General features: G+C 40.9%; 1 protein-coding gene across 2 annotated transcripts in view; it reads right to left on the bottom strand.

Annotated features, from left to right (window-relative positions):
* Positions 1-794: 794 nt before the first annotated feature.
* KIF26A (kinesin family member 26A) overlaps positions 795-17529 on the bottom strand; it is a 100334-nt gene continuing 83599 nt past the window's right edge. For both annotated transcript variants that reach the window (XM_066998418.1, XM_066998419.1), the window contains 10 exons: positions 16601-16810; positions 14818-14911; positions 14076-14338; positions 13647-13830; positions 13194-13353; positions 11425-11587; positions 7498-10876; positions 3798-3988; positions 2786-2936; positions 795-2266 (listed from right to left, as the gene is read on the bottom strand). In XM_066998418.1, coding sequence (XP_066854519.1) covers positions 2091-2266; positions 2786-2936; positions 3798-3988; positions 7498-10876; positions 11425-11587; positions 13194-13353; positions 13647-13830; positions 14076-14338; positions 14818-14911; positions 16601-16810 — 4971 coding nt within the window. In that variant the 3' untranslated portion in view covers positions 795-2090. The remainder of the gene's footprint in view (positions 2267-2785; positions 2937-3797; positions 3989-7497; positions 10877-11424; positions 11588-13193; positions 13354-13646; positions 13831-14075; positions 14339-14817; positions 14912-16600; positions 16811-17529) is intronic.

Here is a 17529-nt window from a genome sequence, read left to right as displayed (position 1 = left end):
ATACAACTCACTGTAGTACCAAATTTCAACAAGTAAACATGGTGCATCCTTTTCCAGGGATAAACCTCATAAGAGCAGGGCATCCCTTGTAACCTATGCAAAGTCATAAAGGTATTTGAGCACCAGACTCTTGCTCCCACTCTCCTCCACCCTCCAGCTGTAGAATGAGAAAAGCATCTACACCCCTCACAGACATCGTAGGAAGGTTAAGAGAATGCAGTGCTTGGATGCTGTGCTGTTAAGGCTACAAAAGAAGAGAAAGAGGGAGGGGAAAACTTCAGGCATTACAGACCCCATTTGACCAAATGGCTGGAAAATACTTGAGATGGTGCCATTAGAAGCACTAGCTTTATATTCAATCTGCCTGGAGTTACTACAGCTGGCATCAGTGGGAAATGAGCACCAGGCACAGCTACTGCCTAACCAGAGAGCAAATGCAGCAGAAATAAATGCTGTGATGGACCAAGAGGGCCCAGGGCTTGATTCCAGTTCCTAAAGTTTGTGTGTGTTTGTAGACCCATTTTTAATTGCTTTGTCTCATCAGGGAAAACAAGCATCTGAGCTGATGGTCTTTGTTCTGTAAGCTATGAAGTGCTAAGAGAATGTAAGTATTATCATTGCTATTTATTTTACCCTTTGGTGTTTTGCCTCTCTCCTGATTGGTTTGTGATGACTAATGTCAAAACTCTCTTCCATTATCTCTCTTGGGCAAAGAGATATGACATTTAGCATTGTGCACCACAGGCCATCCTCTCTTTTCCTAACATTAAGATCACTTACATAGCAAGAAGAAATCGTAACAATAGATGTATCTTTTATTCACAGATAAAAACTGAAGCAAGCTGTTATAATACATATTTGTACAAAGGACTTGAAAAAACCATAAAAAGGAAGATGATCAGAAAATATGATTCATTATGAAATGTGGTATTACATACACTATTAAACCTTTTCAAAAGTATTTGTTTGGCAACAATTTATCAATAGTTCCCACACTTAAGTGGCCTCCTTCAAAAAAGCACAAATCTCATGCAGCATGTATAAACTTGATCCTGAGGGTTTGCCTTCCTTAGAAAAACTGTAAAAAGATATACTATTTGTCTTAAAAGTTCAAAATGCAAATGCTATATTTATAGTCAAAACTATATAAAAATATGGACCTAACTTAACATTTACAAAAACTTTGTTTCCTTTTTTTTGTTTGTTTTATGGTTTTGGTAATAAACATAATTCTCAATTCCTGCAGTCAAAGAGGAAAAAAGAAAACCAAAACAAACCACAGTGCCCTTTGTAGACATCCTCACCTTAAGTTAACGACTCCAAAAAGACCAGGTCTGTGATAAGTGAGGTTAGTAACCAAAAAAGTAGGTAAGCAGTTAATATATATCTATATATGTATATATAAAATGGAAAACAAACATTTATTTTGATCTGAAAAAGTAATAATACAAAACCTGAAGGTAAAACAATCATCTCAAAATGCCATAATACACCTTTTCAATAGATAAATGTTCATAAAAATATCTTGAACCCTAACCAAGAAAACAATTATAATACAATTTTAATTCTGCTACATAAAACAGCTTTTCTATGAAACAAGAAGGCAAGTTCAGGTATGAAAACATAATTTACTTATTGCTTTTGCTACAATGCTGTTTTTTTTATTTTTTACATATAGTCATAAATACACTATACAGTATAAAATATTTCGTAGGAATACATTTTGTGGTCTGCTTAGGTTTGCTGGCTTTAATTCTAGCACCAAATACAAAAATGAAAATCAAATGATCTTTAAAGGCACTTCCATTGTATGTTTGTTTTTTAACGTCTTGGTTTGTACTAAATTTCTTGGCTTCCATCTGGCAGAAGCAGTACTTGTTCCTACTTTTATCTTTGTACAGTTCAGGTCACGTTGAGGCACCAAATGATTTATGAACATTCCCATCCCCTCATCTGTTTCTTTCTCCTACAACATTCATTGTTGCTTTTTAGTCTTCACCTTTCCTCCTTCACCTTCCAGCAACTTCATCTCTTTACTTCATGTCGGACAATCCAGCTTCACTTCCTTCAGTCCCTTAAAAAACCTCTCTTCAAACTTCCACTTCCCTTACTCCATCTTGTACATCTGTTATTCCAATATCAAAACACGTCACTATCATGATGTGTGACTTGCAAAGATTAACACACTGCTCCAGTTCCTCTGTCACTTGTTCCAGTGCCTCCAGGTATTCCTGTGACTCCTTATCAAGATCAGGATCCACTTCAACTGTCAGACAAAAAATAAATAAAATATGTAAGATAAACATCTCACAGCAAAACAGTATTCTATCACAAGGGAGAAAATCATGTAGAGGACTATCTTACGTCTCTTCAACTAAGAAATTTTTTCACTGTGTTCAGCAGATGCAAACCTCTACCTTGAGGCTCCATTTAAGCACAGCACTCAATCTGTGAGCAAATCTCATGCCTCAGTTTCCCAACCATAAAATGGATTTGGAAACATCTTTTCCTTCTTTGGAAAGAAGGATAACGAAAGATTATATAAATATTAACAAGAATCACAGTGAGTTTCCACTGTATTTTTTTTTTAGCTCTTCCATTTCTGATACTATCCAGCACTGAAAAAAAAAAAATCTGTATCACAGAAATGCTAATGGGGTCACAGAGTACTTTAGAGTTCATTTCAGCAGAGTATCTTAGCAACTGCTTATCTTTGTCAGTGGGACTGCTCACATGCTGAAAAATTGTTACATGCTGATCATACTACTATTTTGCTAAGACTTACAGTCTTCTTTCCACTTATTTGGATCCATCATCAACCTGCACTTTGTCTCCTCCAGCTCTTCCTTCAAAAACTCATGCTTTGCCTTTACTTCTCTGATTCGCTGCTGGCGCCTCTCTAGTATCTTCAGCTTGGTATGGAAATACATCAGACCCTTTTAAAACACAGAAAAAACATTTCATGAATTTGCCTGTTATGAGCTGACCTCCAACAGCTGGACACAAATTGCTCCCAGCTCACTACTTATGACTTAGGAGGCAAGGGTTTTTGTTGTTGTTGAAGTTGGTTTTCGGTGGCGGTGGTATTTGTTTTTTAATTTGGAGTGTAAATTAATGGCCTCCAATCTAGAGGAACAGCATACTACATCACTAGAGCATTTGTTGCACTTCTCTGAATTAGTAAACATCTCCAATACATTTTGAGATTACTAAAGTTTGTAGAGGAATTTTTTCCAGTAGTGCAAATGATAAACAAAGCCTAATAATAATGTGTCATATTTAATCCTAAAACATATGAATTCTTATTTTCTTAAAAGTATTCCTACCTTCTCAACATCCTGGAAAGGCTATTATGAAAGAAATGGGAAAAAGGCATCAGAAGAATATAGAAATTCTTGTCTCCAAAATAGAATTAGCTGGTGTTTCCCAATTACAAACAAACCATACTCAGTGTATCCCTGACTTAACAGAATCCCGTCATTTACATAAAGAGTTAATGACCCTACAGTTGAGAAAGGCTGTAAGGTTTCATCAACTAGGGTAAGATTATAAAGTCTTCTCATAATATATTCATCGGTAACTTCCATTTACACCATCAGTCATGTTAAACACAATTAATTTTAGACAGTAATCATTTCGATTTTCTGTGTTAAGGGTACCCCAACATATGAATTGTAAAATTAATAATTATAGTGCTTTAATTGCAATCAATTTCCTGAACACCATTCCAGCATTCAAGTAAGGATTCTGCCTGTATACTGTAATTTGTCTACAGTTGTTGTAAAATATGTGCTGACCTCAGTTTCCTCTTGTCTGTGTCGCTGTAATCGTTCCACATCATCAATCTCATAAACTTTAATTTCAAATGGCTCTTTTAAAGTGCCTGGCAAAGGTGGTAGGTCAACCCATTGGCCAGTGACACTGGGTTTTCTTCCTAGTGAGGCAGCATCTGGCAATGGAGCAGGAATCAGTCTACGACGCTGGAGACCTAAAACACAAAAGACAAGTGTTCATCAGACTCTAGGAGGACTAACAGACTGTAGAACATTACTGCAGCAAATTAAAGATCTAGGTTCTCCAGAAACTTAGAAGAAATGCTTTTCTTGCTCTTCTCCTTTTAGTAAAGTACCCTCATGCTGCTGACTTGGTTACTGTCTTGGCAAAATATTTTCCTATTGGTTTACCGATGGGAGTAAGAGCAGTTCCTCTTCCCAAAGCAGATGACTGAGCCCCAGTTGTTTATTCTCTCCTTGCAAAAATATTTTCCTGGATTAATTTATCTTTGGTGAGCTATTATGGTACTCATTACCTTGCAATGGAAATGTGATTGTGAGTAATTTCAGACCAATACTGATAATGACAGACAAGTCAGAAAATATCCTGCTCCTCCAGTTTAAGCCGAGAAAGACTATCTAAGATCCCCTTCATTGCATTACTTCTTTGCAAAGAGCCAACAGCTCTCTCCAGAACTACCACCAATACCTTTAAGGAGCTAAATACCAGCAGTTTTCAATGACACCGTGGAATTAGGAGGTCTTTGGCACTTCAGAAGGCAGCAACCAACCAAGCTGCAATTTGAGTCACCTCCAATGTCCAGGCCTATCACTGACTATTTGCACTAACACTCAGAAGGTCAGAGCATGACAAACCTCACCGATTCCTTTTTTTTCCCCAAATGAGCAGCAAACCATTACATTGATACAATTGCCAAGACTTATGTTTCCTACAGCAGTAGCTGACTTGTGTCCTTCAAAAATACTGTTACTTTTGTATACGAGAGCTGGCACTTTTTTTTCCAGCATTTTTTGTGGTAATGTCTCTCTCTTCGTTCTCTCAAAGATTGACGACTACACTACATACATTGAGGATGAGTACACACGCACGGGGCTGCTCAGACAATGTTAACAAGCCTGCTGTCCAATCCCTAGGCAAACAGGAGGACTGAAGGCCACCAGAAACAAAGTGAAATGTCACATGTTAGCAGGAAGTATAAACAGCTTTAATTGAAAACCAGCTCAGAGGTAAGGAGTCTTATTACTTCTGGTCATCTTGCCAAAGGGAGCATATCCAACAGACAAGACACTGTTGCTCAGAGGAAAGTGCTCCCAAGGTAAATACTGGGCCTGAGACCTCTGCAGGAAAGTAAAATTCATATTAAGGCCATCAAGTAAGCCCTGCCACAAGCTTCCAGAGAAAATGGAGACAGAAGTCCTGCAGGCAGCCCTGAGAACAATGCACCTCCACAGATACTTGAAGAGTTATCTGGTTTACATAGTCTTAAGAAAAATATCCCTTATTCTTCATTACATCCTTGTTAACTTCTAAGTAACAACAATCGTAAAGGGAATATTTGGAAAGGGTAAGACTTGATTCTACTTCTACAACACCTGTTCATCATTCTCACAACCCAACTTATTTAGCTTGAATCACCGCTATTTGCCTGCTGAAATCACCCACTGTAGCTCTGATCTTGGAACTACATTGGTAAGAGCAGGATTCTGTCTGAAAAGAACATTGAACAGATGCAGTAAGACTTATACACTAAACAGACAAACTTAAAGTCCTTCCACTGAACCAGCCAAAGTCCAAAGTTGATGTTGTTTCTGCAAAGATGAAGTTCAAGGATAAGGGAACAAGGTATCCAGCAACATCCAAGGGAGTAGAATCTCTCCACAGGATGGGTTTCCCTTCCATAGCTTCCTTATATGCAGAGACTGCACAGCTAAAACACAGTTTGGAGCAATGTAAGCAACATCAAGAATCTCTAACACTTGGCAAAGATTACAATATATTTTAGGCCAATAATGGGTCTGCATCAAACATTTCTTCTAAGAAATATTTCACAAAGTACCTAGAAATCTTTTTTCATGTATAAAATACATTATGGTCTCAAAGTCTAAAGCATTCCACAAAAGTAATACATAATTTACTGATATAGAGTAATTTCAATCGGAAAAAGAAATAGTTTGTCATTTTTAAAGACCTTATAAGCATTTCCTGAGGCAAAAACAAATAGAAATCCATCAGTGGGTAATGCCTTCTCAATATGTGCACAAATTTTACAGCTGTTAATATTGATTTGTAGGAAAGGTTTAAGAGGTTGATATGCTATGGAAAGAGAACTGCAGCAAAATGCTGCACTAAGTTTCCAAACTGATTTATCACCTGCTGAAGCAACTCAGTTGCTTTGACCAGAAAGCACCCTAAGATCTACGTCAGTTTAACTCACTTGGGCTGGATTTTTTCTGGTTTCTGAGCCAGAATTGAGCATTATGGATGTCTACAAGGACTGCAATAATTATCCTTTTCCAACCAAAAACTCAAATTCAGTGCATTGCTGGTATCAAATCCTACTATATTTCTACCAGTCAGTATGCTTAGGGTGCTGAATGAGGCTGCTGGTCATTAGCTACACAGCACCGATTGTTACCAATTCTTTACGACACTACAGGACTCCGAGCTAGATCAATAAAAATGAGTACTGTAACAGCAGTCATACGACCCTGATTCTGAATCTGGCTACCACCAGCTTACATGAAGGGGGGCACTTACATGTGCACCACTTGCGAAAGCAACAAGGAAAGGCACCAGAGAGCAGAGAAAAGGACCTGGCACTTGTACGCCCACCTTTGCACGGTGCAGTCAGAGGCATCTGCCTTGGCACAGTATGTGAGCAGGAGCCTCTTCTGAACCAATCCCCCCATCAGTTTGCTATTGTTTATAGAATCTACACGTGCACTCTAAAATTACATTATAAAACCACTACTACAGAGCAACACTATAATTTTGCGATTAGCTGGTAGCAGTAACGTAGGATTTGCTTGCATCTTGCATATGCACCCTTCTGGTCTGCCCCCAAGTCCTACCTTTGGATAACCTAACGTGCATCCAGCAATCCTCATTAATTCACAAGCGCTATTCTCCCCTCCAGGCGTATTCCCTTGTTTCCAAATGGGAGCCCCAGCCCACCTCACTGAAATTTTTCTCACCAACTCCCAGCGGCAGAGCTCCTCCTCTCCTCACTGCCCTTCTCTCCCCATTCTCCCCCAGCCTGCACAAGAATTTCTCACTTGATCCTCATAAAAGCTATCAGCACCCTCACTCTTCCCAATCCAGCCGTACACCCCCCTAATCTGGGCTGTCCTGGTGCCGTGCTCGCCACCAACCCCGCTGAGGAAGGCACATCCCCTGTCTGCTGACGGCCATCTGCTGCCTCCTCCCTCACAGGGAGGCTGCCGTCGCCCCGGGGCACACAGCGCCTCTCCTGCCCTCTCCGCCACAGCACCTGTGTCACACCTGCAGCTTTGAAGTGAAATAAATGACAAGTAGCTGCTGTCACAGCGATACAAGCACACAAGTGCATGCAGGCAGACCTGGCTTTGAGCTCCCCCCAAACCACCTCTCCCTCTCAGCTGGAGGTGCTGTGAAAATCCCCCATCCTGAGGGACTCAGCAGCACACTAGCGGCCACCTGGCTGCCCTCCCCTTCCTTCCTTACCTGTTGATCGTTTCTTGGGAGACTTGAGGCTCCTCATCCGGCCCGGCGACGACATCCCACTTTCACTCATGGAGTCATGCGCCGAGGAGGCACTGCCCGTGGCCTCACTGTCCCGAATCATGCTCTCATAGCCGCTGCTGCCACCGCTGTGGTAAAAGAGAGCCGTCCTCCCCATGGCTGGTGGCAGCTCCCCGCTTAGGACGCTGCTGTTGTCACTACCATGCCCGCTGCTGTACCGCTGAGGCCGCCGGGGTGCCGTTATCTTGCTGTAGGGAGACGGCAGCACCGGGACCTGCGACTTCTCATCACTGAGGTTAATGCCGCTATCATTGCCGCTGTCAGAGTCAGTGGAGCCTCGGAAGTGGCCCACCTTGACAGAGCCGCCTGACACCAGCTCGTTCACACGGCTGTTGGCCGCCCTCATGGCCTGCTTGGTCCCCATGATGGTCCCTCGGCCGGGTTTGCCGCTGACAGGCTGCACGGAGCGGGGGGCCGCCTTCCCACTAGGGGCCACGCCAGAGCCCTTCCCCACGGGCTGCGCCAGGGACTTCACGGAGGAGCTGAGGGACTTTGACCCACTGGCAGAGAGGCCCCGGTTTTTATTTCCGCTGGCTTGGACCTTCTGGTTAGCTGTGGGTTTTGCCTGGCTGTTTTTTCCAGGTGCAGGGGCGGTGAAGGGTGGTGGTAAAGCCACACCAGAGGCAACAGGGGGGACGCCCAGCCTAGGGACAGAGCGTCCTGTCCGGCTGTTTCCGGGGTTCCCATTTTCCCTCGCCACATTTGCTTTGGATCCGACTGATGTCAGGCTGTCACACCTCTCCAGGGACATGTGGCTTCCATAGCGGTGCACGGCTTCACTCTTTGACGCCTTCGCCTTCAAGCTTGATGTCATCTTAGGCAAAGAGTGGTCACCCTTCAGGTTCATTCTACTGCTGGCACTTTCACTGAAGTAAGACCCAGCTTTCAAACGCAAATCCATTTCATCCTCAGCCTTTGGTGTGGCAGCTCTGGCAAAGTCCAAGCTGGTGGCTTTTCCCCCACCATTTCCCAGAGCAACAGGTTTCTGCTCCAGGCTCGATTTGCGTACGGGAGGTGTTGGAGGTGTTGGCCCACCTGACCTGGGCAACAAGCTTGACTTCTGTGGCACACTCTTCTTTCCCAGTGAAGATTTCAAGCTGCCAGTGGCCATGGGAGCATCCGAATTCCCTCGGGTGATGGCCTCCGACAAACTACTGTTAGCATGCGATACTGGCATCACTCCCAGTGTGGTGGCTCCTCTCTTCAGCTGTGGCATCTTCATCACAGCTTCTGACTTCTTTGCAGCTCCGCTGGAGGATTTGCAGGCCATTTCACAACCATCTACAACCCTCTGCGAACAGGTGAGCATAGTCTGTGACTTCGTTGGCCCAGATGCTGCACCAAAATACTGGGCAGCTTTTCCTGGCTGCTTCTCAGTACCAAATGTGTGAGATTTTGGAGACAGCAACGCATCTGCAGGTTTCGTTTCCAGCTGATTATCTGTGCGCAACAGCCAGGGATCTTCAAATATGCAATGTGGATTCTGCAGCTCTTTATAGCTAAGGACAGTATTATTGTGGATTGGAGACGAGGTAGTTTTTGTTTTCCTAGGAAGACTAGAATGTATTGTTTCTATTACAGGTGTATCGCGAGAATTACCACATTTTATTTTTACAGGCTGATCAGTGACACAAAAAGCACTTTTAATCTGAGATGCTTTGGTAGTTTCAGAGGTTTGCAGGCTTTTGCCAAAGCCTGAGGACAGCTTGCTAGAATTCATGCTCTCACTGTCCAGTTCAGAGAAGCAAAATCCACTATCATTCAGAGCGCTTTTTAGGGGGACGGATGAATTGGGTGAATCCAAATTGAATGGTTCCTCAGACTTGTTACAGCTGTAAGATGACTGAGCAACAAAACTGTCACTAGACTGGGCTCCATCACTTTCAATTGTACAGATGCTGACTTCACTGAGCCATGAACTGATGGAGGAACGTCTGCTGCTGGTAAAGGGATCCTTAGCAAAGGGCACAACAATATCAATATTTACACCAGTAGAAGTTTCCTGTGAGGTATAAGCATCAAACTCATCGTTTATGCTGCTGATAATACTAACTGGCCTCGAACCTGATGCGAGAGCCTGAAGGGAGCAGTCACTGTTAAAGCTAATGATACTTGAAGGTCTTCCGTTATCCATAATCCCGCTGATGGACAGTTCTTCCACCACAGTGAAAACAAGTTCATCCTCTCCATTCAGCTCAACGGGCTGCTGCAAAGTCACCGTGGTGGTTAGTATATCCCGATCAAAACATTTACCTCTGAACGCTGACCGGAAGCTGTGTACCTCTATAGCACCTGACTGATTCTGGGCATTACTACCAACCAGAAATGTGCTTCCTTGGGGGTTCTGCTCAGGTTTGTTTGCCATCTGCTTGCTCATTCCCACAGGAGGAGTGCGAACTGCACTGCTATTGTCCAGCTCCAAACTCTGAGCACTGGGGCCTGGCACCTGCTCTTTCTGCTGTGGAGGTGGGGGTGCTGGGCTTGGCAAGGGTCTCTTCGCATACAAGGACTTTTCTTTAGTGACGCAGCCAGCTGTAGCTTTATTCTGCTCCAAATTCTTTGAAGGGCTACACCTTGAGGACTGCAGGGAATCAGTGATTGTCTCTCTCTCTCCCTCCAGTACTGTTATTTTGCTGTCAGCTCTGCTCTGTGGCTTGGAAAGCTCTGTTTTCAAGTGAGGTGTGTTCTTCTCATGACAATTACCATTGCCACCCTTTGGTGCAACAGTCTGGAAAGGAAGGTTATGTCCTTTTTTTGGAGATGCAGTTTCTTGTGGAACTGGTTTCTTAAATCCTCCAGAAGGAGGAGATATTTTTTCCTTTATCAGTTTAGACTGTGCATTTTCTGTACCTCCAGGCAATGGATTACAATTGGACGCAACAGAGATTTCTCCACAAGCAAATCTGATGGGTTCCTCACTTCCATCAATGCACTCTAACCTTTCTTGCAGTTCAGCAAAAGTGTTGCATTTAAAATGGTCCTTGTCAGAACTCCTACCAGTAGCAGAATTGTCTTTACTTCTCTTCTTGTTCAGGGATGGGATTATGGGAACAAACTCCGGAGGACCTTCATTATCTGTCAATTCCCTGTCAGACAAAGCGGCACCATTGGGACCAACGTAGATGACAGTATCACAAGACTGTTCACTGCTAGAAGAATAATCAGGATCACTAGATATACTCAGGACAGGAAGGTCAGGGTCAAGGGCAACCGTTCGTGGGTGGAATGGTCGCAGATGGGGAGGTCTTCTGACATGTCCTTCTTCACATGAGCTCTCTCCTCCAGATGAGCTGGATGCATACTGCAAATGATCAAAAAGGGAAAAATTATTCACGTGAATTGATATATAGGTATACATAAATGCACTTTATTGATAAAAAGGTAGGTTTTCTATATAGTCTGTGCTCTGTGTACGATTACAATTACATCTAGAGGAAAAATATTACTGTGTGAATTAAAGTAACAAGGTCATGCTACATAGATTTTACTGAATTAGGAGGAATCTATCACAGCTTTTCAGATAGTTTACATTAAATATTATATGTTGTCTTTCTCCTCAACAGTTTTCCATTTCTTCTTGTTTTTTTAATTAACACAAATTGAAGCTTTTGAGATAGTTTCGCATACAAGCAAAGAAAGAATACATTTGGAACAAAAAGAAAGGGAATTTCAGGATTAAGAATTGAGGGTGGGATGATGGCTTGGTGCCAAGTCATTTGTCAGTTCCTCTCCTGAGCTTTCATGCATTTTGTATTATTTCTTACCGCCAAGAAATCCCACGTTCCCCCACCGAGAGGCTAGAAAAACTTATTTTCAAATGAATTAATTGCAGCTTGTTTGTGCACCAACCTTGGATTTCTTCTTTCTCATTCGGTGGATTCGTGATGCAAGCTGAATGGTGGTGAGAGTTTCTGCATAATTGACTGGGGAGTCAGAAATATGCGCAATCATAGTAGTTCTGCAGTTGATGTTCCCAAGTGATTCCCTCAACAACATTGTCAACTTGTTGTCCCTGTGTAACAATTGAGAAAATTAGGATGGTTTAAAGAAAAAACAAATTTTTTTGCAGATTTTTACACCACAAGTTGTGCTTTCATTCTCATAGGATATATGCAACTATGGTACACGTCAATAAGAAATTTCTCTTATTATTTGACCATACTTAAAAATGTGTCTAAACACACACATACAAAGATAACAAGCATTTTGACAATTTATTTGCCTGTGTATTTGTAGCGTAAGTCATTTTATTTGTTATTTGAGACAACTGTAAAACGATTGATAACTAGTTTAGTTATTTCAGGTCTATCTCATACTACCCAAGCAGCTCATGATTGCTTTATTTTTACCTGAGCAGATTTTGCATCTGGATATCTAAGCTCTGTAAGCTATATGCTAATAATTTTGATAAGAAAAAAAAAGTCAACAGAAACAGTATGAAAATCCTAAACAAATAACATTAGATATCAGAAACATATTATCAGTGCCATCTTAACTAATCTAGTTTCCATTCTGCCTGCAGTGCTCTGCTCTGACATCACAAATGGGAAGCTAAATTTCTCTCTGAAGATTTTCTTGATGATGCAATCATCAGCTATGGAAAGCAAAGCTGACAGAATAGGTGACATTTTGTCCTCCATGGATCCCCAACACATGTACCCAAGGCTCCCTGGAGGCTGCTTCCATCACAACTCCGAGCTGGCTCAATATGTGGGAACTACCATCAAGTCTATGCTCACCAAATTACAGTAGGTGACAAAGTTGAAGATCTGTCCTTCCCTATTCTAACACATCCAACCCGTACTCCATCCACAAATGTAGCAACTAGCCTGAGGAAGTTATCTACTTTCTGTTTAATACAGAAAGAAAGAACACCTGTTTGAGATGCAACACTAGATAAATAAGTGAAATGACATGATTGATAATGAAGGAACGATATTATAAAGACAAGTAGCAATTAAATTTAAGGACAGAAGGCCAACTTCTGGTAGGGATGTTTACATTGTGGATCTTGTCTTTGGGCTGGGCTCTTGACTGGTGCATTTAACATAACATTGTTTTCAAGTACACTCAACAAAGCAATATGTATAAATGTTCACTTCTGCTAAACTGTGCAACATGGTGCTCATCTTTTTTTCTGAATTTCAATATAATTTCTAAATTTGGTAAAAGGAGACAAAATTCTATGAAATTTTGATGGAAGTGTTTACTATTCCTGTCCAGCTGGCTGAGACAGGTCTAAATCCAAGACCCAGGAAACAGACGACAGAAAAAAAATTCACCATTTTTCCCTGCATTTTTCAACAATCAAACCGTCTTAACCATTCACCCAAATTTAATATATGACAATAACCATACAATTTTTTGGTCACTTAAGTAAGAATTTCATGTTACTATGTGACCTCTAAGCATTCTGTGTATGTATACACACACACACACAGAGGTAGATAAATAGATATATCTGCAATATGTAAGCGACCTTAGAAGACAGATCTCTCTCTGACAAAACTTCCTTTAATTTCATCTTAGGTAAAGAGTGATTTGCTGATGCAATGCAATTCATTGTTAAGGTAACACCAGCCACAAATTTACGCTAATACATGCAATAATTCACTTACTTATATGGCACATGCTTAGCACCATTAATTAAGGCCAAAATTACATTGCCCAGGGCAGAGAGAGACAAACACAGAGAGCCTCCTCCATCTCGGCTCTTGCTCAGCACTTTTTCACAGCTTCCTAGATCAATGAGATGCAAACGGCTGCGTCCTCCAGACACTAAAACAAAAAGGGGAAAACCAGTTGTACATCATGTGTTTGCATAAGCTCAAGCCAGACTGGGTATTCAAAACATATTCAAATGAAGAAAATAATGAATACAGCACAGGATAATGATAACATTAAATATTAATAGTGAGGAAACCAGGTATTAGCTACAGCTACTGAAGTTATAGGTAGACTGGCTTAAGGGTTCATTTCACTTTTTCTTTCTAAGCTAATTGCAAATTATTGTTAAATCAATCCAAACTGAAGTAATTTAAAAATAAAGAACATGGTGAGAAGATTCATACTTCCTCCTTTGCCACTCTTCTCCATGCGATACTGGTATATGTGAAGAGTAAAGAGCATGTGTGAATTTCTCCTATCTTCTTCGTCACATTCAGGTTTGCTGGTACTTCTGGCAGCAAGTGCAGCATCAAGGAAAAATGCAGCTTTCTCTGCTGTCGGGGCCCTTAGCTCACTTTGGTTTTGAAGCTGGAACATAAACAAGAGAATAACTAATTTGCACAGGAGCTTTTTTTTTTCCCCTCTGAACTGGATAAATCTCTTGAGAACTTAAACAAAACAAATATTTACACCATGGGAGCAGGGCTTATAGATTAAAACCAAAAATTTGTTTTTACTGTCTTAAAAATTTTCATAATTGTTGTCAGATAAAAAGAAATAGAAAGTTTACGGAAGTCCTACTCAGAGAATTTATGCTGTGATATCCATTATACCTGTGTTCCGCATATTGGATCTTCTCTCAGATAAACTCCGGGAGACTGGCCATCCTGAAGGCTGCCACTGGCTACTTCAGCTAACAAATCCTTAAGGTTTTCATCTTTGCCACTGATCTCCACAGCAGATACTCTAATAGAGAAACGTGTCCCAGTTTTTTCTTTACGTTCATTGATTAATTTGAAGAGCCAAGAAATTGCACAGGGGATGATACCAAGGCTTTGTGTGGAACTATCTTTCCCAATCATGGTAAAAGACTTTCCTAGAATGAAAAGACAAATGTAAACTTAATTCACCATTCTTGTACAAGACACTTTTTCTTCGTATTACTACTGGCACATTATATGCAATGCCATGTGCTACACAGATAATGGGAAATAATGTGCAAAAATGCAAAGTATTTAATTATTAATCCATTACTATTTATTCAATTATTTTTGCCATTTTGTAACTCAGACCCACAGCAAATTAAATTTTAAAAACATCTCTGATCTTTTGATTTTCATCACAATGCACCTATATATAAACTCGCTCTTGAATAAGCTAATCTGATGTTACATTTTACCTTTTCAAATTAAAACTTACAATCCCAGTGTAGAAATAAACCATGATAAGTTTGCAAAGCTAATTAAAAAGAAATTCTAATCTATTCATATACTCCAGGTTTATTGTTCCAGGAGCTGACAGCATGTAATTACCAGACTGACATAGTAATTAACTGTAACGAATTTGGGAGCTCACCAAGCTTGACATGACCAAAGCAAAATATGCAACCATCTGCACCATTCACAACAGACTGGATTACTTCTGCTACTGTTCCAGAGCATACCTCAGCCTGAAAGAAAGATTAGAGACAAATAAGTAAAAGCATATACTATGGTTTTTTTTGTTTGCCTTTTTTTTTTTTTTTAAGTCTTCTTCTGTATGAAATGAATGGCTCAATATTTTTGAGCCACATTATTCTCCTTATTTTCATGTCATCAGTCCTATTATTTTAGTAACTATACTATCTTAAAAAAAATAATAAGATCTGCTACTACAGCCTGAAATAGTTTTCAATTCTATTAAACCAATTCTCTTGGAATATTGATTCTATGACTAACATAGCAAACTGAATGCTATCCAACCAGGCTTCCTGCTGGTATAATAGCTTAGCCAAGGCTATTCAGCAATAGTAGCAACTCCACTGAAATTAAGCTACTCAACAGTGCTCACAGGAATTAAAAAGACATTCATACTGGAGAAAATATATTAAGATCCCTGAATAAGATTTCATAGCACCATGTTTTCCTTTTCCAGGGGAAACAGCATTATCAATAAAGAAAACTTGCTGAAATACTTGAGTGTACCAAAACCAGTTTATCCACATCAGTGAAGGTCTCAAATATACAATATGATGATCTATTAGGTATGGCAACTGTGTGGGGCAGTGCTCTGTGTGTGGTGTGTGTTAAATATGTAACTACAGTGAAATGATAAGGCTCTGTTTGCAGGTGCACAGCAGTGAGCTTGCCTTGAGCAATGACGCTTGCATAAAAGTGGCTGGGCTGGCCAACACTACCCAGAAACACCACAAACAGGCCACCCAAAAGGTCCACCACGAGCACCTCAAAGAGCCTAGCCCAAACCAGGCGTCAGCAATCCGGAAGGCTGGTGCCAAAACCAACACAGAAGGTGGCTGCAACTGGCCAGCCCACTTTGCAGCAGGGCTAGCAATGGGAGTTTTATTATCTGTAAGAAAAAGCCACTAAGTTTTAGGCTAATGTTGAAATCACTGTTGTGAGAGGCACATACCATCAGTACCACAATCAATATAAAATAATCAGTCAAAAACAGAGAATAAACAAACTGGAAAAGGCAATGAAAATATAAAAGCTCCCTAACTACTTCGGTATAGCAGTAACACAGGGTTAGCTGTATCTCTTCTTCTAACAGCGGTGTTCAGCACCTAATGTTAAGCACGTGCTCCTTGCCCACTGAAGGCAGTGGAGAAGGACATTCTTCATGTCATCAAGTGGGTTAAAACCTAACTGGAGTGAAAAGTGAACTTCAAATTGGCTGTGTCTTTCACTAACACAAGAGAAAGGCAAGGAGATAAGTTAGTCAGTAAATCCATCTCCCCAGCTTTTATTCCTTAATTTTACATCTTGGCTAAACTGAAAATGTAAGAGTTTACCCACCTGTCTATTCATTACTGTGTTTTTTTCCATGCATTAAGGTAACTCATTTTAATATAAATCCTCAGAAAAAATGGTACTCTTAAGGCAGAGGAAACACAGTGGCCATAAGAATCATCAAATCATTTAGGTTGGAAAAGACCTCTAAGTTCATCAAATCCAATCATTAACCTAGCCAAGTCTACCACTAAACCATGTCTCTAAGCACCGCATCTACACATCTTTTGAATACCTCCAGCAATGGTGACTGAACCACTTCCCTGGGCAGCCCGTTCCAATGCCTCACAACCTTTTCAGTGAAGAAATTCAGTGAAGACTCAGGAGGTTTATGCAAGTGATTTCAATACCTGTGAAGCATCCTGGGGGAAAACTGCATCAAAGGCAAACATCTTTGGAACAGCAACAACACCCCTCCTGTGACCTATGTTGGAAGGCCCGCTTGCCGCTGGATCATAAAGAGTGATTTGCTTTTTTCGTGGATCCACCTTTAGGAAGGACATGGATTCAGATGTTTCATGTGCTCCTTGAGAAGGACAAATTCTTACCATCACTTTCACCTGCAAAAGTTCATAAGAAATTGACAACTTTAGTTCCCAGCTAAACAGATGCAAAGCATTCCTCCCAAACCCGCTCCCCCTCCCAAGACATGATCATTTATAATATTTAGGCGTGTCAGGACAACCGTGGGACAAAATCAGAGCCAGATTTTCCAGACTGGTTTCCACCCTGGGGTCTGCACTGAATTAGCTTTTAAAGGTGCACTTTGTCCTCTTTGTTGACTCTGTTCCAATTTCAACATTTCTATTTCTAGATGTCTGATCAGCAGGTATAATCCACTGTAGGTGTAATACCATGCCTAAAGAAAAGGAAACTCTAGTCTCCTACCTTCCATGTACTTAATGTGACCAAAAGTACAAAATGATCAATTCCAAAATCCATGGGAATAACACAAAGCTGAGAGAGCTAGTGCATTCAAACTAAATCTGGAAACTTTCAATTCCTTTTTCATGTTCCCCTAATAAACAGGTGCCTCTCTTATAGCTTTCCCAGGCAGATGCCTTTATGCTGTTATTGCTAGGTAGTTTGGTGGTTAGTTGAAGATTTTATGGCAGTTTCAAAGAAGAGAAGGGAAAAAAAAAAAAAGCATTAAAAGGTCCAAAATCTTGAAAGGAAACTGCTCACAAAGTACGTTTTATTCCTACACATGGCATTTTAAGACATCATTTTTAGACAGCTCAGACATGTTGGCTGTGATTTCCCAAGCAGCTTATGGGAG

This window comes from Anser cygnoides, chromosome 5 (genome assembly GCF_040182565.1).
Source record: "Anser cygnoides isolate HZ-2024a breed goose chromosome 5, Taihu_goose_T2T_genome, whole genome shotgun sequence".
NCBI lineage: Eukaryota > Metazoa > Chordata > Aves > Anseriformes > Anatidae > Anser > Anser cygnoides.
The sequence above is the reverse complement of the archived record's forward strand: the minus strand, read 5'-3'. Positions and strand labels throughout refer to the sequence as shown.